We start from the raw sequence: 25,679 nt of genomic DNA on the forward strand, positions 1-25,679 counted from the left end.
GTGCAGAGCGCCGTAGATCTCCACCCTTAAGCTCCTGCACGTGAGCTAAAAATAGCCTGCCTTTAAAAACACACACACACACACACACACGCCAGCACACATTTATGCTACAATCTCCACTCGCTGTTTCTTCCCCGCTGCCAGGATCTGAGAGGAAAATAATTTGCAGCGTGCAGTTCGGGTTCATGAGAGAAATCTTGCACGCCATGAATAAAAACGACAAATCGTTTTCCTAAAAAGGAGGAACAAACATCTTTTGTCTGTGTGTAACACTGCAGCAGTAGCTGGAGACTGGAAGCAAACCAGAAAAAATAAAAAGAACATCCTCACGTTTTTTTGTATTTATTTTGATTTTGATTCCTGTCCCTGACGTCGCCGTCTGTAATCAGATTTCTCTGTCTGCTCTCCTCTGAGGTGTCTCTGAAGCACAGATGAGTTTTTCTAACGACTCATGGCTCTGCGGTGATCCGATGAAAGCGACCCCATATGCTTTAATGTGATTATCATGTGCTTTTGGTCTGAGGCGACGCAGCATTTAATTAGGACAGGGTCGTCTCTGCAGCGAGCCGCTCATCCCAGGCCGCCGCTGAAAGTGGCTTTACTGCCTCAGCTCAGTGCAGAACGGTGGTAATTAAACGCCGACGGTGTCAGAAGTCACATCCTGCGGTCAGGATGACATTTTGGCCACATGGTATTGTGTTGCCTTTCAACGTGTTTGGATAAGAAAAATTTCTACTTGAGAAATGATTTTCACTAAAATCATTTTAGTTTGGATAGTTACTCAATTTAACAGCTCATAGAAACTTAGTTGCTGTTTCTAAGTATAGACTGAATGAAAATGGTAGAAATTTCCTCTAAAATTAGCAGAAGAAACACATTTTGCTGTTTGTACATCAATAAAAGACGGGTTGTTCTGCGGTCAAAATACAGTGCAGCATTTATTTCTGCTTTACTAAAATAAAGTTGTTGTTTTTTAAATGTCCTTAAACTGCAAAAAACACCAAATCGTATAAAGTTTTTTTTTTTTTGGTCCAGCTTCTAATGCAAATATCTTCATAAACTTGAAATCAGACCAAACTAACTTACAAGTCACTTTTCAGCAAGATCGTCTTTTAAGTCAATAATTCCTTAATATTAATGAAAAATTATTAGTTCTACCGGCAGATTATTTCACTTATAACATGGAAAAAATATCTTGTTAGAAGTGAAATGGTGAAACTAAAACTTTTTCATCCACATCAATGATTATTGATTTAAAAGAAGCTTCTATATCTTGTTGAAAAGTTACTTTTAAGTTAGTTTTGTCTTATTTATAGTGAACTAACTAATAGTGAACTATTAGAAACTGGACCAAAATATTTGGAGGGAGTTTTTTTTTTTTTTTTTTTCAGTGTTCTTGACAAAAGCCAACATAACATCACACACAGAACAGGGATGAGCCCAACGCTGTGTGTCTCATCAGGCTTCCAGCAGCAGTCCACCTCTGCTCTGCCTCTGCCAGCGCTGAGAGGCCGATCCATTGTGAGTCATCAGGAACTCTGAGGCAGGTAGAGGCAGGAAAATAAATCTGATCATGAAAAACTGAACACAAAAAACATATATATTTGGATTGTGTAAACTTGTAAACACTTATTTCCATTTCAATATAAAATGGCAGCTATTTTTTTAGCATTTATGTTTTTACCCCAATTTTTTTTTAGGCCAACTTTTTAATATTTTTATCTTCAATGGTCCTTAAAGTTCTTGCATTCTTCGTTCACTCATTAACATTTTCAGGTTGAACGCACTGAAGGAGATCATCTTAATTTAATTGAGTTCAAAAATACTTGAAAATATAAGTTGTTGCAACTCATATTATCTCAGGTTTTAAAAAGATGGGTAACACTTTATTTGACGGGGTGTGCATAAGGCTGACATGACACTGTCATAAACATGACATAACACCTGTTAAGATGAAGGAGTCTTTATGAATATCTGCTGTCATGAAGTGTCATTTGGTAAATAACACCTTTAATGCAAAGGTGATCTAAAAGTTGCATTAAAAATGCCAACTGTGCATTATTTGGTAAATAATGACATTTTAATCCAACTTTCAAAGCAACTTTGCATTAAAAGTGTCATAAGTTACCAAATGACACTCATGACAGTCATAAACATTCATAAAGACCCCTTCATCCTCATGACAGGTGTTATGTCGTATTTATGATAGTTTTTTTCTTTACATTGTACACAGCAAAAACCTCAGTGTTAATTTAACTCTGAAGAATGTGGACTATATAAACACTGAAAAAGTGTTAATATCAACTCTGTGGGGGTTAACAACATAATTCCCAGTGTTGATTTAACTCCCACAGTGTTGATATTAACACTTTTTCCTAGTGTTTATATAGTCCACACTCTTCAGAGTTAAATGAACACCGGGCTTTTTGCTGTGTACTTTGCAGAAACAAAGTCAAAGTAGAAATGGAAACTTGGGTGGAAACCGTAACACCTTAACATAGCATTACTTGAGAACAAAAAAGTTTCACATATTAGCACAGTGACTCTGTATTGTTGGTCCTGCCTTCTCTACTCCTGTCATTTAAAGTGTAAATTTGAACGCGATCGTCTGCCTTTTAGTAATCACTTCTGTGAAGACGAGCGACTTTACGGCTCGCCACGCTGCATCCACAGGCTGATTTGCATTGTTGCAACACGGTATTTTTAGGCCCAGTGTGTAATGCGGGCTTTTGAAGATGACTGAATGAAACGCAGCGCCCATTTGAAGACGGGACTTCAGTCAGTGACATAAGCCTTGTGCCACTAATCTTCAAAGGCGGATGTATTAAGTAGAGGGGAAAGCAAGAAGCAGAAGCTTTCCCTTTTTTTTTCTTTTTTTTTGTCTGCTGCATGTTTTGAAGTCTTAATTGTTATTTAATTTGTGCAGTGGCTTTGTTGTAAAGGCTGTGAAATGCTAATTGCATTGCCTTTCCTCCTCCTCATCACTTTGATGTACGCGTGTCTGGATTTATCCAGAGATTTTTTTTCCTTCTATTCCTTCTCGTGTAATTTCATTTAAGATTTGCAGAAGCATAAATGCGACAGGTGGGATCAAGCGGTGTGATGCCTTTGCTGAAGAAGGTATCGTGAAAAGAATGTATCACGATAACAAATTGCCCCAGAAATTATTGTGAAGAATAATATATTTGTCGTTTCTGAGACCATTTTTGAGTAAAATAATAATTGGCTAATAATGACAGAACACATAGGCCTCCTGTCTCAATGAAACTTTTCCTGGATAAAAAAAAGTATTGCAATAAATAACATTAACATTGTCATTTTTGATTTAGTAATATATTGATAATACAATAATTGTAGAAATTTGTGCTCACAAAAACAATAGTTTAATCTTGTAAAGAACACATAGGAAATGGACATTTTAAATATCCAAAATAAAACACAGCAAAAACAATAAAAAAATGAATAACAGCCAAACCATAAACCGAATGGATTATGAAATCTCTAAACAATTTTGTCCTTCAAAGACTATCAGTCATCAGAATGTAATTATCAAACTCATTTTAATTTATCATGGGGACAGATGATTAATTGCTCATTGCAACAGGCTTACTTGACAGTGTCAGATTTATTACTTTGATACACTTAAAAACAAGTTGACCAAAGTTAACCATTGAGCCTAAATAAATAAGTACTTTATTTTGAACGCCAGCACAGTTGTATTTGTTGTTTATGATTATGTAGTGTCGTGAAGACGCACCAAAAACAACCCAGTGTATCAAATAAGTCCTTGGGGAATTCCTCACTGCAAAAGCTGTGATTTAGTTCATTAATCTCTGGATCTCTGGCTTCAGCCAAACGTTCCATTTTTGGAAATCCTTTATTATAGTTGGCTTTTTGTGGAGATGCCTGGTCAGGTTATTTATAGCTTAATGGAGGATACAGAGTATCCTGTACTCTGTACTCTTTCTTTCTTCTTATTTAAAGAAAAATCACAGTTTCTGTAGTTCCTCTTGGTGTTTGAGCTTTGGCCCCATCAGTCATCATAACATCTGTAAGGAACATCCTGAGCTCCATGTTGGGTGATTCTGTCCATTTGTACTCGTCTGACAGATTAAAACACAGAATATACTGGCTAAGTAGCTTCTGTCATGTAGCTAGGACAGTTAAGACACTGCATTAAGTATTTTAAAGAAAATATACATAGTGTCATGTTCTTTTAATCGTGTAAAAGTGGAAATGAAGGCAATCTATGGAGCTAAATAGAGACCATAAAGTTTTTTTAAGAGGAAACAAAAACTGAAGCTGAATAAAAAAGAAAAACAGAAACGGAAAAAAAAGATTTTAAGTTGGGGAAAAAAACACATTGAATCTGGAAAGTAGCTTTGGACTTTTTGTCAGTTTCAAAATAATTTTTCAGTTTCAAAGTTTTTTTCTCTGACACAAATTTTAATGTTCTACTTTAGCTCCATAGTGATCTAATTCTGGAAAATCACCAGAAGTTACTGTTTCACTTCCAGATAATTATGTTATCAGCAATGACAGGTATTCTGGCTAGGAGCTAGTCTCTCCTATTGGCTGTCATAACTTCAATTAGCTGCTGCTTGTTGCCTTCAACCAGTCTGACATCAGTCTGCAAAAAGAGAAGAATCACTTCACTCTCGGTTCAGTAGTCAGCAGCACACTAAACCAAACATCTGGTTTAAACATGGCAGATGTAACAATCTACCGTTCACCTGATGTGAAATGTAATTTCAGCCATTCCAGAATAAATGTGGGTGTGTCCTAATTTACTCCTCATTAGAAGTTGCATAATTTTTTTTTATATTTTATAGAAATTTCTCAGTTTCTATTACTTATGTACATTACTCCATTTTTTCTGTATTGTAAAAAGCTGGTATTGGCTATATTTGTGTCCAAATATACTAGAAAAACACAGGCTGAGGCAGAGTGTCCAATCTTTCCACCTGACTGCATGTGGCAAAATAAGAGATTCTGACGATGGCTTTATGTTGTGAGGCTGCGGGTTGTAATCCCTATAGATTGGTTTTGCTTTCAATAAGCTCTCAGCAGCTGGATATCTGGGGAAATGGGAGGCAGAAGAAGAACTTGGTGTTCACATGCTGCCCTGCTGAGGTTACAGTCAGTCCTGTGGGGGTTCGGCTGAGTGGCAAAAGTCACAGCGATAACAAAACGCCCCGAATTTCCCCACTGTGGGACAATAAAGGACATTTCTATTCTATTCTATTCTATTCTATTCTATTCTATTCTATTCTATTCTATTTGATTGCCAAAGTCCAGTTATCCAGTCCATTAGACAGGATATTATAATCCATCCATCCATCCATCCATCCATCCATCCATCCATCCATCCATCCATCCATCCATCCATCCATCCATCCATCCATCCATCCATCCATCCATCCATCCATCCATCCATCCATCCATCCATCCATCCATCCATCCATCCATCCATCCATCCATCCATCCATCCATCCATCCATCCATCGTTCTTTCCTTCCTTCCTTTTTTCCTTCCTTTTTTCGTTCACTTCTTTTTCTTCTATCCTTCTTTTGCTTGTTTTTTTCTCTCCTTTCTTTGTTTTAATTTGTCAATTTTTACCCATAACTCTGGAAATTAGACGATGGAACTGTATTTTGACATGAAAATGTGCAACAACCCTGTAATCTTGTTACTAATGACTGAGTGATAATGATAACAGATTTTATTCATAAGAGCCTTTTAGGACACCCAACGTCATGTTGCAATAAATGAGTCATCCACCTGCACATAAAGTAACCATTTGATGACCTTCCAGTCGTAAGCAGTCTAATTATCTCAGTTGATCATTTTCCTTGCCAAGTTAATTCCCAAACCAGTACGTTCAATTAATAACATCCTTGAATGAAGACCCTGCATGTTGTGGAGCAATAAGAAGTGATATTGTGGGTCATTCTGATGCGCATAACTCAGGTGAAACCACAGTGTAGTAAGAGTTGATGTAACCTCAGGCAAATAACAAGCAGAGAACAGTCTGCCTTCTGTTAATATATAACTTAGCAACACCAGCAGTTTAGCAGACTCCAACCTGGAGCTGTTTGTTCAGAGTAGATGAATAATTTATGACTCGTCTCGGCACACAAGGCAGCTGGATCTGGTTGTCATCAAACGGGGAAGAATGGACAGTAACGACGCTGGTTTTCCAGTTAGAAAACCTGCAAAACTAAATATGCCTTTCGTATCATTTTTCTTCATACACTGCATTAGTGGATTGTTTAACTCCAGTTGTTTTAATTAACTTTTTCCGATTCCTTTTTTTCATTGGTTTTCAAAATCACGTTTGGGTTGACTACAGACTGTAATTTTAATCCAATCGATATTTATATTAATGCAAACTGGTGTATATTCTGCATTATTTTGGACTGCAGTAAACACACTTTGTGTGTGGGTGTGTGTGTGTGTGTGTGTTTTATTTACCTTGAAAACACTGAGGTAAAGTTGCTCCAGTTGCGTGTTGAGGAACCAGTGGGACTGGTGAAATGTTGTGCTCAGTTATGTAACCAGCTGAAGTCAGCAGAGAAAGTAAATGACAATGCAGCAACATTTTTACTAAAATATATTGGTCAGTATTCTATCTGGTTTATTGAGACACAAGTCATCCAACGTTTCAATCAGTTTATTAGCTGTGTTGTATTGAGAGCCTAGCGTTGGTAATGTTGATTGGGATTCCTTTTGTTCAGGTCAATAAAGGGCCATGCAGGTAATCACTGTGCCAACAGTAATTGGTATGGCTCTAGAGACTCATATTCCCCAGTAAATTCATTACCCACTCTTACCTTTGTCCATTTGCCTCCCATTTTGATGGCGTATGCAGATATGGTGCTTTAAGCAATCAACACTGCAACGTTGCCTTCCATTGCTGCCAATGTTATGGCATTTTTTTGGTCATGAAAACAGTCCTTGATATAAAATTCCCAAATTGAAGATCCATCATAGGGATATCCCATGACAATGGCTATGCTAATGCTGCAGCAACGACCCGTTAATACAATACTTAATCTCATGCTACACTGAACAGGTACTCTGTCTCCACTGATCAAGATTCACTCACCTCAGTATGCTGAATGCTTAAAGTGGCTCCAACATGAAGAGGTTGTAAGCCATGTTATGGCTAATTTACCTAATAATTCTTTCACTACTTGGGGTCACTTGTATACTGTGCACACAACAATAAGTTGTCAGGGTATTATTGAGTGTCATGGAACAAAATATCTAGAAAAATACAAAATGGTGATAACAAAAACTAATGTAGGTTTTATACTGTTCATCCCAATCCACATACAGTAATAATGTCACCAGTCAAGTGCTGACACCACTTGACTGGTGACATTAAACAACAATGATTTTTGCTTTATTTTATTGTAACTAAAAGTTTGAGTTTCATGCCACAGGAAGAAGAAATAGAGGAAGATTTTTGATGTATTGTCTTCAAGTTATTAATGGACATTACCCCAAATAATTAACCTTTAGCACTACAATGTTGTCAAAGGTGAAAATAGCAGAACTGTGTTATTTTAATATGTAATCCAGAGCAAATGTTCATCAGCTAGTTGGAAGTTAAATCAGTGAGTTTTTTCTCAAACCCACTCTTACAGGATGGCCATCCAGGTCGACAAATTTGACTTTGAGAGTCTGCCCCAGCTGGACCAGGAGGCGGCCCTCTTCAGCAGCCCCAAACAGCTGGAGGAGGAGCGACAGCACGCCCAGGGCTGCCAGATCAACAGCAAGCTGGACATCTGTTGGAACATAATATCCTTGCAGAGGTTACTGATCAGACAGGATTGTAATGTCGTAACAGTGGTGGTCCTGAAAAAAAAGACAGAGTTACAATCCTCAGTGCCTTCATAAGATCCTATGGGTTTTGCCAATGTTACAGCTACAGAATTCTTGTTGAAAGCATTTTGTGCAGCCATTTTGCACATCTGTGTGGTTTACCCAGAATGCCCTCTGGCCAGCAGAGAACCTGCGTGAACTGACAGATGAAAAAGCAAATGTCCAAAGTTTTTCTGCTTCTTTCAGACTCTAAAGAGGCATTTTACTGTTCAGTGATGAAAGTTTAAGTCGGCTTCAGATTAATTTTTAATGGGTAAACATATCATGCATGGAAACAACCGTGAATTAAGAATAGTTTTATAAATCTGTGCCAGAGCTTTTGTTGTTTTTTGCTCAAACTTAAAACAGTTGATGCAAATGTTGTAGCCTCCAGAGTTCTCTTTGACCACAATGAAGCTTTCCTCCATTCCACAGGTGTCAAGACTATACCTCTGGGTATAAATCAGAGCTGTTTTATTGAGCAGGAAAAAGTTAGGAAACACTCCACTTCTTTATTTGTTCCAGAGACCAAAATTATTTTTGTTACATTTTATCTATTAAATGTTAGATAACAGTTCCAGTAATTTTATGAGTAGATAATGCCTCTGCTAATAGAAAAGTCTCCAAATGTCCGATTGTATCTATCCAATCAATAAAGCATGATCGTTTGGTTGTTTGGATTCTAATACTTTCCCCATTTGGGCTACTAATGTCATGCTGCTTTTAATGCTAAATTGTAGTTTGATTACATTTTTTTTGTAATTTAACTGGATAAGCATAAGTGTCATATCTCCCCTAAATTGCTATTCAAAAAAACTCCTGAACAAAATAGAAACGGGATAGTTTTATCAGAGGGGTGTTTATTTTTGCAAATCTGTTCTCTCCCAAACTAACATCTTAGGGGAAAACGTATGAAAACCATCTGCTTCACAAAATCTGTTTTACTTCCATAAATCTTCATTAAGTCCATATGTTTCAATTACCTTCCTAGCACCCTGCCAACCGCGCTCTGGCATATCACACACTATGCATTGCCAGCTTGATGCATTCTTTTTCTTTCCCCCTCTGGATGAAAATCGGCTTCCACAACTTGATCAAGCTTTTCTGAAAACAAAGCAAGAAATCCAAACAAGGACCAAAGAAGTGTTGTTGTAGTTTAGTGTTACAACTGACATCAGAATAATATCCACATTTACATTTTCAGACAGTGAAAACATGTCTGGCTCCACTCTGTTGATAGTAGTTGGCATGACTCTGGTCCGTAGTGGTAAAGGTCTGAGGCGAAAAACACAAAGCTTTTATGTCTACGTTTCAACCCTCATTCAGAACATGACCAAAACCAGGAGATCCTGCTTACAAGCAGCTGAAATGAGATTCTTCTGGGTTGAGAAGGAAACTGGAGTAGAACTGTTCCTTGGCATCTAATGGAGTCTGATAAGGTGCTTCCAGGAAGTATTCTTGGCATCTTCCCTATGAGCTTTCCTAGGCATGTCCTCTTGGGAGAAAACCCTGGACCTGCTTTAGGATCTCAATATATCTTCTGGTTTGGCTCAGAATGAACTGGAGAGTGTCTGTTTGTAGAAGTGTTCCTGGATTGATCGAAGGATGAAGCAGTCAATTGGTTTGGCAAATAAATCAAATTTTGTTTCTATCACTGATATACCCTCAACCTGCTAGAAAAGTTCCATGACCGTATTTTCTGCTTTGCAGCCTTTCTACCGTTTCTGTTGCCTACTTTCTTGAGGGTCGTCACGGCAAATCATCTGCCGCCAATATCTTCCTGTTCCTGTCATTCTCCTCTCTCCCTACATCCACATGACTTCTCTGTGCTCTTCTTCTTTTCCTATTCCTTGACAGCTCCTCATTTAACTCTTATTTGTCCAAGATTTCCAGTAATTCCTATTTTGACAGGTCCATCTAGCTTAACTGTGGTCTCTTCCAACCATATTTTCAAACATCCTGACCTAATTTAGTCAGTCCCCAACACACTTCTTCCAAAGCCGAACAGTCGACACACAGTCACGTGGTTTCGGCATATTCGTATTCGCACACACCTTTCATACAACAGCGCAGACCAGCTGGCAGACACTTTTTCACTTCAGTATACGCCAAACCCATATCCATGGGCGTACTCAGTAGTCCTCATTGGTTGGCTTGATGCCCCCTAATTTGCATGACTGTATTCTACACTTAGCATCTCCTTGGATCTAAAGTGATCTATGTCTAAGCTTCCCTAGACAGATGGCCACTAAACCAATTTCAGTTGACCAGTACTTCAGATTATCGTCAACTCCAGTCTTGATGCAGACGTTTCCTGCATTAAGACTGGATAAATGGTTGGAGTTGCCCTTCCAAACACATAAAGCTCAGCTGTCTGTAACCTTTGAAACAGCGTAATGTAAGTTCTGCTGCAGGCTGGGTTTTACTTCATAACATGAAAAACAAGACAAGTGAGAGCTTTAATCACTCCGCCTGTACTAGTTCTCTGAAGCACTCGCTTGGCCTTTAGCAAAGTAACGTCTACTTGAATCTGTAAGTTATGAGCTCTCCAACGCAATATTGCTCCTGTTATTAGGAAGTTTTTTTCCAGTCGTAATTTTTCAGAGCAAATAGGCTCTCTATATGTCATTGTCTCCTGAGACAGTTACATGGGATGACAGGAAATGGTATTTGTTTGAGTGTATGGTCTCCTTGTGGAGTCACGCTGTGAACTAACAGCATGGACGTTCATTTCTCTCTCTTTAGCTGACCTAAGCTGGTACTAAAGATCTGCTTCATGGTTAGTTATTGTTGAACCTCTCTGTAACGCTGCCACAGCCAGAATAATGCTTGCAGTTTATCTAAAATATTGGAAGCGGCAGCGTGTGCACTTGACCTAAGTGAACACCTTTGGAGTGTTTGGACCTGTTTCAGAGTCTCCAGATCACCTTGGAGGCTCTGAGCTCAGCTGCACTCCTTCAGCTGGGTCTATTTGTTTTATTTCTAAACTTAGATGTCAAGATCCTCCTGTCTGTTTAACCGCCTCGGCTCTTCTCTCTGTGTCTGCATGAGCCAGAACTCTTGGTTGGAGAACAAACTAATGATCTGAGAGCCTAAGTCTGTTGTTTCAGTACAAAGTCGGCAAAAAAAAAAAAAAAAGTCTGCATATTGAGAACCACACGTTTAGTTTAAAACACTCGTCTCAAAGATCTTAAATATTACAAAAATACAAGCCCATTAAATCAATTTAGAATTTCATTGGAAAGTTTATTTATTTCAGTAACTTAATTTAATAAATGAAACATATTGTGTAGATTTGTAACACATATTTGTTTCATGATTTCTGTCACATTATGCACTATTTGCTGTAAGTATAGGGATGGTTTGGTAACATAGCTAGGTAAAACAACACTCAAGTCACAAACCAGACACAAAACAGTACAATTTATATTGCTAAGTCTACATTTAACTCCATAATCTCTAATAAAAGTTAAAAATAAGAGAAAATCTGATTATTTTTCATAACTCGTTAGTCATTAAATCTTAATGATCTCAAAATAGTATTAAATTGTTTAAGTAATGTTTAATAAAGCTTGAAGAAACCAGGGACTGACAGGTAGAGTTGTAATGAGACTTGTGACTCTCAAGACAAGAAAGTACAAGATTTACAAGAACAATAAGACTTAAAATTTGTGAAATAGTTTTGGAAAAAACTGCAGATTTTGTGAGAGACATTTCTGTAGAACTTCTAAAGATGCAATGATGAAGCGACATTTTGAGCTGTCTTTAGCATCTCATATTAGCAAGTACCATTACATCTATTTTGCACACGCTACCTGTTTTGTGTGTATTCTAAGATAAAATAAATCTTTACCATTCACTCTGCAATTTTCAAAAATCCAGCGTGTTTCAAAGCAGAACATGGCTGTTATTCATTCAACCTTCCTGTCATCTTTCAAAGTTTTGCTCTCTCTCGCTCTTTCTCAGCCTTAAGAAACTAAAAATTTGCCTTGACATGTAGTAACTAAAGTTTTATGTTGAGTTTTTAAACATCCCACTGACTATTAAGGCAGATGTTTAGTAAAAACATTTGAGTTTGCCATCAGCCCCAAGCTATTTAAGCTAGTCTGGTTAAAGACCATCCAGTCCCACTCACACTTTTCTTTTCTTTTCTTTTTTTCACAGCACTGTTTTTCACTTCCCCCCTTGGCTCTCTAATTTGCATCAGAAGTATTAAATGTTGATAGTATCATTGATCAAAATGGCCACTGCTCTCTGAGATCAGACCTGGGTGCAAATTGTTAGATGTGAATTTGCTCCTCAATTAGTCAATTATATTTTTGAAAGCTTCTCAGAAGAAGCAGAACCTTCCGGCACGATCTTGTCTGCACGTCGATAGCTCCTTGGCTTTCTGTCTTTTCCTCACTGGGCACATTGTACTCTCTCCTCAAAGGTTAATAGACACGGGTCCTTCATGCTTAACCTATTATTCCAAATGTCAGCTGTGTAAATGATCAGCGCTGTCCTTATCATCACACATTATCTGGGTAATTGCTCCCTGACAGTCGTATTTGTTTTGATGCAGTATTCATGCGTTGATAGCTTTCCCTGCGATCAGTTTAACAGTGTGTGTTTATTGCATCGTATTAGTTTTATACCCGCGTCTTACTAACATATTGACATCTTTAATGGCTTCTATAAGTTAGGGAAGGGATTTGTGCTCTACTGTGCAAATGACTAAAACTGTGCATATATCACAGCTGAAGCACCAAAAGCAAATAATTTCCCATAGCTAAATGTGAGGCATTGATGACTTCAAAAGCCGTGATATTCAGAGATCAAAATGCTTTGGGCATGTTTGTGGTTTATAGTGAGAATTGCAGAAATGTTGAGGTCTTTCATTATATCCTGCTATGCGGGGATGAGAAGTCAGTACTTGTGTTATGCATCAGGAATTTGTTCTCGGCTCTTCAGATTCATAGGACCCTCAGTTTTTCTCTCCTGATCGTATGCTATATTCTTGTATTACTCACTCACTGCTCTGAGTGAACCTGGATTACTCATCTATTAAGGTGACAAAGAAAAGATGGGCTACAAACCAAAACATGCTGCTAAAGTGACCCAAGCCTTTTCTGGCAAATCCTGGCAAAGAACTGTATTTCAAAGTAAAAGTTTGAAAACCAACAAAGCAACTGAAGACTGTAGTACATAAAGCAGGCAAAGCATTACTAAAAATGTTGTATATAGATGTGACTATAAACTTTATGATGGTGCTTCCTATTAGGTGGCTATGTTTCTTAAGGTCTCTTGCAAAAGTTTTCATTCCCCTTGAACTTGTTCACACATTCTGTCCTATCACAAGTACTGAGGCCATTGCCTTCCTATGCAATGTTGCTCAATTGTCATCTCCGTTTAGGGCACCATCTGGGATTCCTCCCATTGACTTGGGTTTCTCTGGTAGAATTTCAACCGGGCCAATCAGCAAACAGAAGGAGGAGTTCTGAACGATGACGTTGATTTCTGCGCCGTTTCATATTCAGCTTGAAGTTTTAGCGATGGCACCAAAGGAGGTGACTGAAGCTGTTCAGTTTGTGTCGGTCACGTTTCCAAATATTGAATTAACATTATCAGCCTCCGATTCGGCGTAGCACTTCTCTCTTTGCAGTGTTGGATGGTTGTTTGCAGCGCACACAGTTTCTGGTCATTTTCACACAAGACTTTTTAAAGCTTTCTTTCAACAGTGGCTGACTTCTTCACAGACTGCCATAAGGTTCTAATTCTAAACACTGAAAGCCCCTTCGCTAGTAACCTGTTCTTCATCCCCAACCCAGCTTGTCTTCATTAACCTTTGAAGCCACCTCAGGGTGGGTCACGCCAGGTATTGTGCACAATTGATTTATGTAGCAGAATACATGTTTTGATTGGCTTGTCACTGGATGAGTGAAGGCAAGTTTATCTGCGTAAAATGAAACCATCAGGCTTTCAATCAGATCCCCTGCACACTCACTGTCCTACCCATAAAGTCAGGAAAAAGCTGCCAATGCAGACACACCCAACTTGTCTGAAACCGAACCATTAACCGGTTAGAGTGACTTTACAATGGAGAGGGGCTTTAGAGGACAAGTAGACCTGTCAACAGATGATCCTCCCTGAGCTGTGGATTTCAGTGGCCCCTACAGAGTTACCAAGGGGCTCGTTGTTGCTTCACCTATTTATGTAATCTTTGCCCAGCCTGTCAGTATACTTGAATAGACAACTCTTCATAGATTTGTGGTTGTTCCATACCCTGGATTAAAGACATACTTGAGTTTGGAATTTTGTTGTCTACACTAGCTCTGCTTTAAACTTTTCCATAACTCTGACCTGACAGCTGCGTTCCTTGGTCTTCATGATGCCATTTGTTCTGCGATGTTCCCAAATAAACCTCTCAGGCTTTCACAGAACAGTTACAGTTACATCTGGAGTTACTGGATTGTATGTGGGCTGTCAGACTAGAATAGAGTGGAATAAAGCATAAATATATTTCATTGTCTCACCTTTGAGAAATTGGGTGCACATCTGTATTCAACCCCATTCTCTCATTCTTAACTTGCTGCTGGTACACCCAAACAATTATTTGGAAAACTACATGCCCTTTCCCTTCCACAACACAATTTTGTTTTGGCTTACATAAAATCTCATTGAAATACATTTAGATTTGGGCTGAACAAGTTGGTGAAAAAGTTCTAGAGGTGGTAATACTTTTTCAAGGTACTGTTGTTTACCTATGATAACTTTTCAGCAGTGAATTAATCTTCTCAGGCTCAGAATGTGCAACATGAACATAAACTAAATTTTGTAGATTTGTCACAATTTCCCTATTCTGTCTAACATAATGTGTTGTTTAATAAATTCCAATAATTGTAGAGCTTTACTTTACTCATTGTTAGTAATTTGGTAATTGCTAACAAGTCATGCTGTTGTCCTTAACGCTAGCCACCCATCTCTACAGCGGCGTGGAGAGGCCAGCGTGGAGGGAGCCCTAAACCAGCTGGTCCTGGAGCACCTGCAGCTCGCTCCTCTGCAGTGGGGTAAGTCCCTCACAAATACGTCTGTGAAGTTATCAGCAGTGATTAACCACCAAGACAACGGTCTCAGCAAGTTGGACTAAGTCAAAATGCATTGTGGTGTGTGTGGAAAAAAGAACAAAACAAACAAAAAAAAAGGCAAATCTTCTTCACCTGTCAATTAGCGGCCAAGCCACCAGCGTCTCCAGCCATGTTTTTATCTGCATTTATAATTGGCTCTAGGCTATTTTGGAGAAGTGTAGACAGCAGCTTGGGGAATGTGTGAATCACGGAGGACTCAGAAATTGTACGAGCCCTCTTTGGTCTCACCATCTGTGATCGTCGTCTCAAATCACTTTGATTTATTGCGGGTGTTTGTTTTTTGAGATCGTCGTCCTCTCCTCGGTCACTGGCAGCATTTGGATTCGTCACCCAGGGCTGCCCTGCTTTAGCAAAAAAAAAAAAGCAATCTGCAAAATCAACAAATCATGTGTGCAAATGGTAAGGTGGAAACACTGCTGGATCATGGTAAAACAGGCCGACAGGCTGTTGACGTCAGCAGATCTCTGGCGTCAGCAGGTTGGAGCATTTTGTAAAGTTTAGACCTGTGAGAAATGCTAAGCAAAAACATAATTTTAGATTGCTTAATAAATGCTTTTTAAAGTGGACAACATAATTACAAAGCGGACATTTTAAACGGTCTTTTACATTATTGGGTTATAAATTACATACATTAGCTCCTGTCTTAACTCTGAGATTATGGTTTCCGTGCCAAAATGATGATTGCTCACCCAGCGTTGGCGAGACTCGCATTTCTTCAAAGAAAACTTAATCAAGATAAATGATTGGCGTACAGTGTTTGTACATTACGTGGATTGACATGTTCTTTTGATGCAGTTTACAGTAATCCAACGTGACACCAAGCGTAAACGTACTGTGTTTCACAGAGCTGAAGTTGGCTTCCAATTGGCAGTAGTAGATGTGTAAAGGATGATTCCACCTAATTTTTCACTACCTTCAACGTCTTTACTTAGCTCTAGTTTAAAAACTTCAATGGTCAGACTCTAAACATGGACTAGATTATTCAGCACTAAAACCGGAACATCATTAACCAGATCAGATAACCGGCTTCAGAATGGAAGCAGCCACTGATTGGTGGGTGTTGCATGGCGCTAAAAACGCGCCATAGAAAATGGCTAACTCTGAGACTTCTTTAGTCAGTAACAACTTCCACTCAAACAGACGTAACCTGCTGTTTAAAACACCAGGCCTCTTCGGGTTTCTGACCGGCCCGTCACTGATCAGGCCTTAAGCCTGATCATCCGATTTCTGTCACCAGTTGACTTATCTGTACATATCTACATACATGTTTTTTTATGATGCTGTTCATTGTGATGTGTAGCAGCTAGATGCAGGGATTTACAGCCAGTGTTGTTTAAGGAGGTCTGCAAAAGGAGCTGTGCATTGAGTTGTTGATTTCAAGCCCATTAATTAGCTTCAGCCCATTAGGATGTCTTTATCAGTGTTGCCAAAAGACTCATCAACTCCATTATGGATACATTTGAATCATTATCCAGTGTGAAAAATCCTTTGCCCAATTGGATGCTTTTAAAGCTGTCATTGCTGTGTAAGTCTTACTCTGACAGAGATCCTGTAAATCCTAATTCACCTTCTAGGAATTGAGCTGTAGTTTTCTGTAGCTTGTCTGAAGTTTACAACATTTTTCTATTCTAATTTGTCTGGTCTTGCCATGGTTTGGATCGTTCCAGTTCTCTTTAAAGTGTAGAATTTTAAATGCTACTGTTAGAACGTTTGAGTCTGACTACAGCAACTATTAAAAAAGTTTTTTCATCCCTTTTACATGTTTCAATGAATCTCTTCATCTTTAAAGGCATTCATTGTCCACGTACTTGCTAGTCATTTCATCCCCTCACAATTTTGATCAGGGGTTATGATGTCTTATTTTCCTGTCCATGAAAAGCATCCACACTTAATGATGCTGCCAACACCAGGCTTCACTGTGGGAATACTGTGTTCAAGGTAATTCTGTATGAAGTATTACTGTTAGTTTGTATGTAGTATTAGAAATAAAATTATTATTTTGTTTTTTCTTGGAGAACATTTTCAGTTAAGTTCTGATTAAAGGCACATTGTAAGTTAATCAAGTGGATAATTATTCTTATAGAAAAGTGATTCACAAAAACAAACCATGAAAATAAAAATTAAAATGACAAAAAATACATAAAATGATATTTGAAAATGTGTAAAAGAACAAAACCATAACAGACTAAAGCAGAACGTGCTTGAAGAAATGTTTGAAGATAATTAATAGATTACAAAAAAATCTGGTAAAATGTTGCTTTTAAACTAATTTTATTGCTCACTCTCTTTGATCTGTGCTTAGGGTTATGTCAGGTTCAAACACAAGACATTTCTTACACACTGCAAAAAACAGAGACAAAGAGTCAGTAAATAGTTTTACTCGCGAGGAGAGTGCCTCAGAGAAAGCTTCAGTTACAATCTCCGACCAACACTCTGAAGTTTCTCTGCTCGCCTCGCTCTTTTATTAGATCAGGAATGCCCTAATTACATGGAGCTAAGGGGGGGGGGAAGTATACTCTGTTTGACACAGCAAACTCTTATCCATATAAGATAACTTGAACAGCACATTCTCCTCGAGGTCGTTGGGGTGTGTTCTTGTTCTGCCGCTATCTTCTGCAACACAAGAAGTGAACGAACAACAGACAGAACAAACTTCTAAAAGTGGCATAACACTATAAGCTTCATATAAGAAAGATTAAATAATAATTCTAACATTTCCCTCCTGTTTATGCCATTTTTAGCCAGATCTAGTCCTTACTCAATAACTTCTTTCGATTTTCTATTGGTAATTCATTAAGTGGTTCAAAACAGGTACACTCAGAGGAAAAAGGACACATTTCACACCTTACATCAATAACATTGTATTTACAAGTTCAACATAGGAACATTTGAGTCAAGATACAAGTCTGGAAAGTTGAGAGACATTTCATCTTCTTCATCACTGGACTCTGCATCTGTTACATTTTTATTGTCGTCAGGAGGAAGGAGAGAATACAACAACATCCACACAAGGTCAGTATTGCTGCAAACACAGCTATGGGAATTAAGACAGAGACTATTAGTCGTTGATATTGGCCGTATATATTACCCAAACCATCCCACATTTCTGTATCAGCTCCAGAGTGGTCTTTCATTTTTGCTGTTTAGGGCCCTCAACCCATCCGAGGCCTTTGTGAGGCTGCCATCTGCAGCGGGGTTTGTTGGGGACAAGGGCGGAGCACTGCTCCCCAAAAAGGGCGCAGACCCCACCCCTCTCAGCCAACAAACATGTCACAGCAATGCGGTTTTGGAAAGCCATCAGGGAGGTAGCTGACAGTTGCTCGTGGACGGCTGAGAAACCTTGCTCTGTTTTGTTACCTAACCTCTGGACATTGTAATGGATGTAGTTTTATTCTATCAACATTTTTATTTATAGTACACCACCACCAGATGTCACTACGGGATAATGGTTTGAAATACCGAGTAACGTTTACTATAGTCGAACAATTTCCTGAATTCTCATTCATTTAGGAGCGTTGCTGGGACCACTCTCAAAAGTGGTCGTGGACCCATACATATCACACAGTCCCCTTGTGGAACTTTTGCAGCTTGTTCTATCATTAGAAGCCAGTTATTGCTTCGGCTGGTAACTCCTGTGGTTATTCTAATTAGCTCATCTACATCAACATCATCATCTGCATTGAATATAGTCATTACAGAACTTGCGAGTTTAGTTGAGTGTGGGCCCGCCACCACTACGCCTGGGGAGGAGTTATTTGACTCTGTGATGTTCTGGCACAGGGAAAATCATTTTATAGGGGTCTTTTCCACTTTTCTCAATCCACAAAGAGAAATAGAAACAAGGAACATCACTTTTGAAAGGAATCGGATTGTTTGTGGTGTTTATGATTATTTTTAGCTCTTTATTGATTTTTTCCAGATGCATAACTTTGGATTTGGCCTCCAGCTATCCCCCGTGTAGGCGAAAACGTTTTCTCATTGTACACTGCGAACAGCGTCCCGTGACGCCATGTACCAATCATAACCTGCCCAGGCATTGCCTGGGTAGCCCCAATATTGATCTTATTTAGGTCTTAGGGAAACCACAGTTGCCATTCCAGATGCATTAACACACAGGTAGATTTCATCTACAACCTCTTCACCTGACCCTTTACAGGGATTTTCCATGTCCCTAACCTTGGACACCACGTGCAACTCTTCCCAGGTGGCATCCATACTTCTCGGTGTTATGTGTTCTTCTCTTACTTTGTTTCATACCGAAATAACAGGAGAACTGCAATGTTTATAACTGCAGCTCCTACACCAAGGATCACCCTTTTTTTTTATTTTATTTTTTATTAGTGGTCATCATGTTTTATGTTTTGATTCCCTTCCTAAAAACCCCTCGGCAGAGTTGTGGACTATCTTCACCGGTTTGAGACAACTGTATACTAGAAATACAGTTCCCTTTGTACCACGGGCTTCCTCTGGGGTCTAACTGAAGGTAGGCAAAACTTTGTTCCTAAGAGAGTTATTTTAGTCATCATTTTGTATTATCAGTTTACAATGTGCTAAGTGGATCCATGTGTTTCTTTCTGCTATCTTAACTGCAGTTCCTGTGGTCAACAAGACCTGATAGGGACCTTCCCACTTTGGTGATTTTCTCATATAGTTTTTTTTCATATAGTCTGCTAAGTTAGGTTCATCCTCTGCTTCCCATTCATTCTTGAATAATGGAAGTCTGTACGGTCTCCCAAATAGTGTTTCATAAGGTGTTAGCCCTGATGTACTAGTGATGTTTATATACATTTTAACTAGGTCCAAACACCGTGTCCAGGGCCTTCCTGTTTCTTCCATACACTTCTTTAATCTATTTTTTATAGTACCATTCATTTTTTCTACCAGTCCTGCACTTTGTGGGTGGTAGCTGCAGTGGTTTTTTTTTAAGTTTATGTGGAAGGCAGTTCCTATGTTTTTTACCACTTGGTTCACAAAGTGTGTACCATTATCACTATAGATTTTTTCTGGTATTCCATATCTGGGTATTATGTCTTTACATAGGGCTTTTGCCACTGTTAGGGCATCTGGTGTTTTAGTTGGGAACAGTTCTATCCATTTTGAAAATGAATCTATGATCACTAGACAGTACTTTTTCCCTTCACTTTGATTTAGTTCTATAAAGTCCATGTGTATACTCTGGAAAGGATAGTTAGGTGTTGGAAACCTCCCTCGCTTTGGACGTAGATTACCTTGAGCATTGTGCTTAGCACATATGAGGCAAGCTCTACAAAAATTTTTTTTTTTGAATATAGATTAAAATTAAAACCATAGGTTGTATAATGCTGTTTTACTAATCCTACCATCCCTCCTGTTGAGACATGTGTTTTCCCATGGCTCAATATTGCTGCCCATTTATATAGATTTTTTGGTAGGATTGGTTTTCCTTCTGGTCAGATGTATAAGTCATTTTTTACAGTTGCTCCACTTTTTATCCAAGTTTTTTTTTTTTTTTTTTTTCTAGTGTGCTTGCCTGTTTTTGCATGTCTTTCAATATTTCATTATCGATTTGTTCTTCCACAGTACTTCTTTTTCTCCCATTGCTGCTTGCTTAGCTGTTTTATCTGCAAATGCATTTCCCAGTGAAACAGAATGTCTTAGGTCAGGTAGATTATAAATTTCAATCTTCCCTAAAGTCTTGAAAATACTACTTCTGGCAGCTGAAGGAGGAACAGCTTATCCTGCTCTCTCCCGTCCTTACTGATAACTTTGCTTGTTGATTATTTTTAAAGTCACAATTTTTATGGTTTTATTCACATTATCGACATCATAACTGGATTACTTCAGACCAGGAGATTTTCTCACTTTTATTTTTACCTCACTTTTCTTCACCTCCAAGTTGAACTAGGGCAAAATGCCCCCGTTCGACCCCAAGGACATTAGCAGTATTCTACAACGACTTCAGTTTTTTTAGAAACAAAGATTCAACGGCTGGAGGTGAACCTCGAGATCAACGCCACCCGTGGATATGAAACAACTCTTCCTCAAATCAGCGGAGAGTTCGCACACCCCGCACCAAACAGCTCACCCTGGATCGCTCAGGGAGCCAAGCCAAAACAAAAATTTCACACTGCAGATCCCATGAGACGACTAACGGGGAGAACCCCTCACTTGGATGAATCAGCGTGGCCAGCTCTGAGCAGAAACCACCTTCAACCTCAACACCTGCTTCGCCAAAGAATAACAAACAAGTAGCTGGAACCAAAACGACTACACCGAGCCCACTCCCAAGGACAAAGCGACCAGCCCGAGCCTCAAAACATTCCGACTCCGTGGGAATCCCACTGAAAAACAGATTCTCTGCACCTCAGCACGAGCCCCCGAGTGAAAATCCACCCTCAAACACCAGCAACGAGGCTAAACCAACGTATCCACCGCACAAAGCTCCGCAAAGTGCTCTCTATAACCACTGATCAGCCAAACATGGAGACTTTAGTTGTGCATGTTGGAGCCAATGATCTGGAAAAGCAAAAATCCGAGATTCTGAAAAAGGACTTTAATATTCTTCTGGACACTATGGGAAAATTAAAAATGAAGTTATTTCTCAGTGGGCTAATTCCATCGCCTCAACGGGGAGGCGAAAAACATTCCAGGCTGCTTATGATAAACAAATGGCTGTTTAAAACCTGCTCTGCCAGCTCAGTGACCTTCATCGATAACCTCTGGATCTACTGGCAGAGCTTTCACTTCTTTGGAAGAGGAGGACGCAATCTTAACAAACACGGAATAAGGCTGCTCACTGCAAACATTTTTCATTTTATCAACAAGAATAACAATGTGACCATCGCTTCAGAAGAACAGGCTCATGGATGTCTGATTAGGATGGAGCCCTCCGCATATCAAGAACAAACTATTCCAATACAAACTGATAAAACATCGGCTGTGAACAGAATGACTGGTTCCCCTCCGCCTTATTTTTCTGCTCCTCTGTTTCCTGTTCTTTTTTCTTTAGCCTTTCTTTCTCCCTCTTCTCTTCTCTCAGCTATTTGGAGCCAGACTTTTGTCTGTTCATAACCCTCTTTTGCCATTTGTTTTTCTTTTCCATTACATTTTGTTCTAATTTTTTTGCTGTAGTTCTTTTATGCCTGTGGTACTTAACCTGCCATTAAAATCGTACTGCTTCACCCAGTAACAAAGCGGTTTTACTGCATCCTCATTTATTTTTTCAACTCTTTTCCAATCCTTACTAGACAGGTCTTCTAAGACCTTCTGTTTATGTTTGCTTCCCCCTTTACCCATTTTGAACTAAATTTAGTCCAGTGTGGTCTCAACACCTGCTGTGTTCTAAACACTGGAAAATTTCAACAGGATGGTGATAAATAGATTGTGGTAAAACTCACTTCAACTCAGAGAGCGGAGTTTTCTTGTCTACAAACATCCACAAAATCTCACCATTTGTTCCCCGTTGTTTTGGTATAAAACTGTTTATCTAGTGATATTCAGTTTTCATTCACTCACACACACTTTCACACTTTTAAGTAGGACGCCCCTGTCCTTCGCGGAATTTAACTACCTAGTAGAGGACTCCCGCCGTCCTTTAGCAGGGGACGCCGCCGTCCCATACAGCATTTAACTAACTCAGAGAATTTAACTAACTTTTTCGACGTTTTAATGATGTAATGTTTATTATTATTATTATTATTTTTATTTCTCTCTTTCTCACTGATTTTTCTGTTTTTATTTTAATTATGTAAAGCACTTTGAAATGCCTTGCTGCCGAAATGTGCCATACAAATAAAATTTTATTGATTTATTGATTGATAGAGTTAGGGGAGTCTGCCCTCCCGCGGACTTTAACTGCTTTTATTTTACCTGATAGTGCCTAGGATTCTCAGGGTTTTAATTTCTTACCAGAGGACGCCGCCGTCCCACACAGATTTTAACTTATAGTTAGAGGAGTCTGGCCTCCCGCGGACTTTAACTGGTTTTATTCCAATTTTTACCGTTCCCCATACATACTGGTTTTAAACTGAAACTACTCACTGTGTCTCCAGTCTCTGAGGAAAACCGTCAACCGTCGGACTCCAGCTCGTGAGAAAAAAGGACCAGTCCCGGAAAGGGTCTTAAATGCTGTGCACAGACTTCCTGGTTTTTTTACTCACTCGCTGGAATCGTCTGGTGTATCGGAATCCGGCTCGAAGGACCAATTAAATGTCAGGTTCAAACACAAGACATTTCTTACACACTGCAAAAAACAGAGACAAAGAGTCAGTAAATAGTTTTTACTCGCGAGGAGAGTGCCTCAGAGAAAGCTTCAGTTACAATCTCCGACCAACACTCTGAAGTTTCTCTGCTCGCCTCGCTCTTTTATTAGATCAGGAATGCCCTAATTACATGGAGCTAATGGGGGGGGGGAAGTATACTCTGTTTGACACAGCAAACTCTTATCCATATAAGATAACTTGAACAGCACATTCTCCTCGAGGTCGTTGGGGTGTGTTCTTGTTCTGCCGCTATCTTCTGCAACACAAGAAGTGAACGAACAACAGACAGAACAAACTTCTAAAAGTGGCATAACACTATAAGCTTCATATAAGAAAGATTAAATAATAATTCTAACAGGTTATTTCTCCATCTGGAGGTCAGGAAACATTTTTCTGATATTCAATAAAAATAATTATGATTACTGTGCTTGCAAAATAGTTTGGATAAAATTATTAATAATTATACTAAAAAAAAGTTTTAAAAAATTGAAAATGACTAAAAAAGATATTCTATTGAACTGGTCAATCAGTCTTGTGTTTTAGGTCCATCAATTCTTATTGCTTCTGACAGAAGCTACTCTGGGAGGCTGTGTCTACTCTTATATTAGAGCCATTTTAAAATCAAATCTGTCTGCTAAATAATTTAAAGATCTTAAAAATAGGTATAACATGTGATCCTTGGTGTTGCTGGCCTGCTACAATTTTGCTTATAAACCATATTCTTAGGTAGACTTTTCATAACCATGTACCTAAAAATATCTAAGACTCAAGGTTGATTAGGGTGATATGAACACTTAAGTGTAGGTCTGAGGTCTCATAAATTATGGACAAGGACACAGGGTGCTTTCTTCTCACATGGGTTGAACACGAGCAATGCAGCAGCACATGCTGTGATTTTTTTTTTTTTCCTAAAGGAAATCCAGTATTATGCTCAGCTATATGAAGGTGCCAAGTCCATGGCAAATTAAAAAATTTAGAGCAGCTTTTTTCTTCTGAGATGTATTTAGAGTTGGCTGCTTCATGTCCTGTGGAAGGTTTGACACCATATCTACCACATATCTATCTTTATCTATCGGTCTGTCTACATACTAATAAATAACTTAGCTCTTGAAGAATGAACAGCTCTACCTAAGCATCGAGAACATTCGTCATAATAGTACACATCCAGTCATCTATTCATCAAAAAAAAAAAAGAATCCCGGACGAGCCCCCGTTGTTCTTAAACCCTTAGCTGAATTATTTATAAAGTTTATTTGATAGGGACAGACACACATCGACATAGACAAACTGAATAAAACAGCAGTCCCATGTTTGCATCATGGTGCAATAGCAACGGCTAATTCGCAGCACTTGTCCCTAGATGGGCTTTTAAAAAGTAATTCTAAAAATTTAAGTGATAATCATTTGAAATAGCACAACATAATCTATAGAAACAGTAAAATGTAAAACATCAAAAATGGGTGCAGTTCTGTTTTTGACATAACCAGAGTTGTTTGATTTTTGAACGTTCTAAAACTAGTTACGGACTTAAAATGAACAGGAAGTGAGTTCCAAACTGCAGATCCTCTCACAGACAGAGCACTTTGGGCAAAAGTTGTTCTTCGAAAGGGGACCTTACAATTTCCATCCGTATCTGCTCTGGTAGATCTGCTGTTGCCCTGCAGTCTCTGTATGCAATCACTTAATGGTGTAGGTGCAAGTCCATTTAAACACTTAAAAATCAATTTTAAAACATTATAATTTAGAAAATTTGTAAAATCTAAAATGCCAAATTTAGCCAAAATGTGACAGTGATGGAATCTAATGGGCTTTTGATATAAAACCTTTAAGGCCCGATTATATAGACTTGCTAATGGTTTGAGTATAGTTTGATTAGTCTTGAGACCAGACAGTAGCTCCATAGGTAAAATGTGAGGATCAGTGAGTTCAAAAACATCTCTGCACAGTGAAGTGTCGAACAATGTCTAATCATTTTAAAACAATTTATATTCAATCTAACAGTTTTGCAGATTTTATCAACATGGCTCCTAAAATTTAACTGAGCATCCAGAATTATTCCTAAATATTTTTCTTGTGATACTTGTTTAATAGGGTCCCCATTGATCTGAATATTCAAGGACTATAATGATGTTTTCTTGATTGAAAAGCAAATGCACTTTGTTTTCTTTGTATTGAGAGTTAAGCAAGAATCCTTTAGCCATGTTGGTAATCTCTGCAGACTGTTCTGAAGACTAACAACAATACCCCTTTTGCCCGATGTATAAACAATGGTGTCATCAGCATAACATTTGCAGATTGACTTCAGGACAAATTTCAGGAAGACTATTAACATACAAACTAAAAAGGACTGGACGTAAGATGGTACCTTATGGAATCCCTGTTACAATTTTGCAGAAGACAGATTTACTGTTATTAATGACAACACATTGTTCACAATCTTTCA

General features: G+C 38.6%; 1 protein-coding gene across 2 annotated transcripts in view; it reads left to right on the top strand.

Moving 5' to 3' along the window:
* trappc9 (trafficking protein particle complex subunit 9) overlaps window positions 1–25,679 on the top strand; it is a 212,070-nt gene that overhangs the window by 134,011 nt on the left and 52,380 nt on the right. For both annotated transcript variants that reach the window (XM_008421345.3, XM_008421346.3), the window contains 2 exons: window positions 7,653–7,806; window positions 14,828–14,918. In XM_008421345.3, the coding sequence (XP_008419567.1) occupies window positions 7,653–7,806; window positions 14,828–14,918 (245 nt within the window). The remainder of the gene's footprint in view (window positions 1–7,652; window positions 7,807–14,827; window positions 14,919–25,679) is intronic.

This window comes from Poecilia reticulata, chromosome 11 (assembly GCF_904066995.2).
Source record: "Poecilia reticulata chromosome 11, P_reticulata-male-v2, whole genome shotgun sequence".
Taxonomy (NCBI): domain Eukaryota; kingdom Metazoa; phylum Chordata; class Actinopteri; order Cyprinodontiformes; family Poeciliidae; genus Poecilia; species Poecilia reticulata.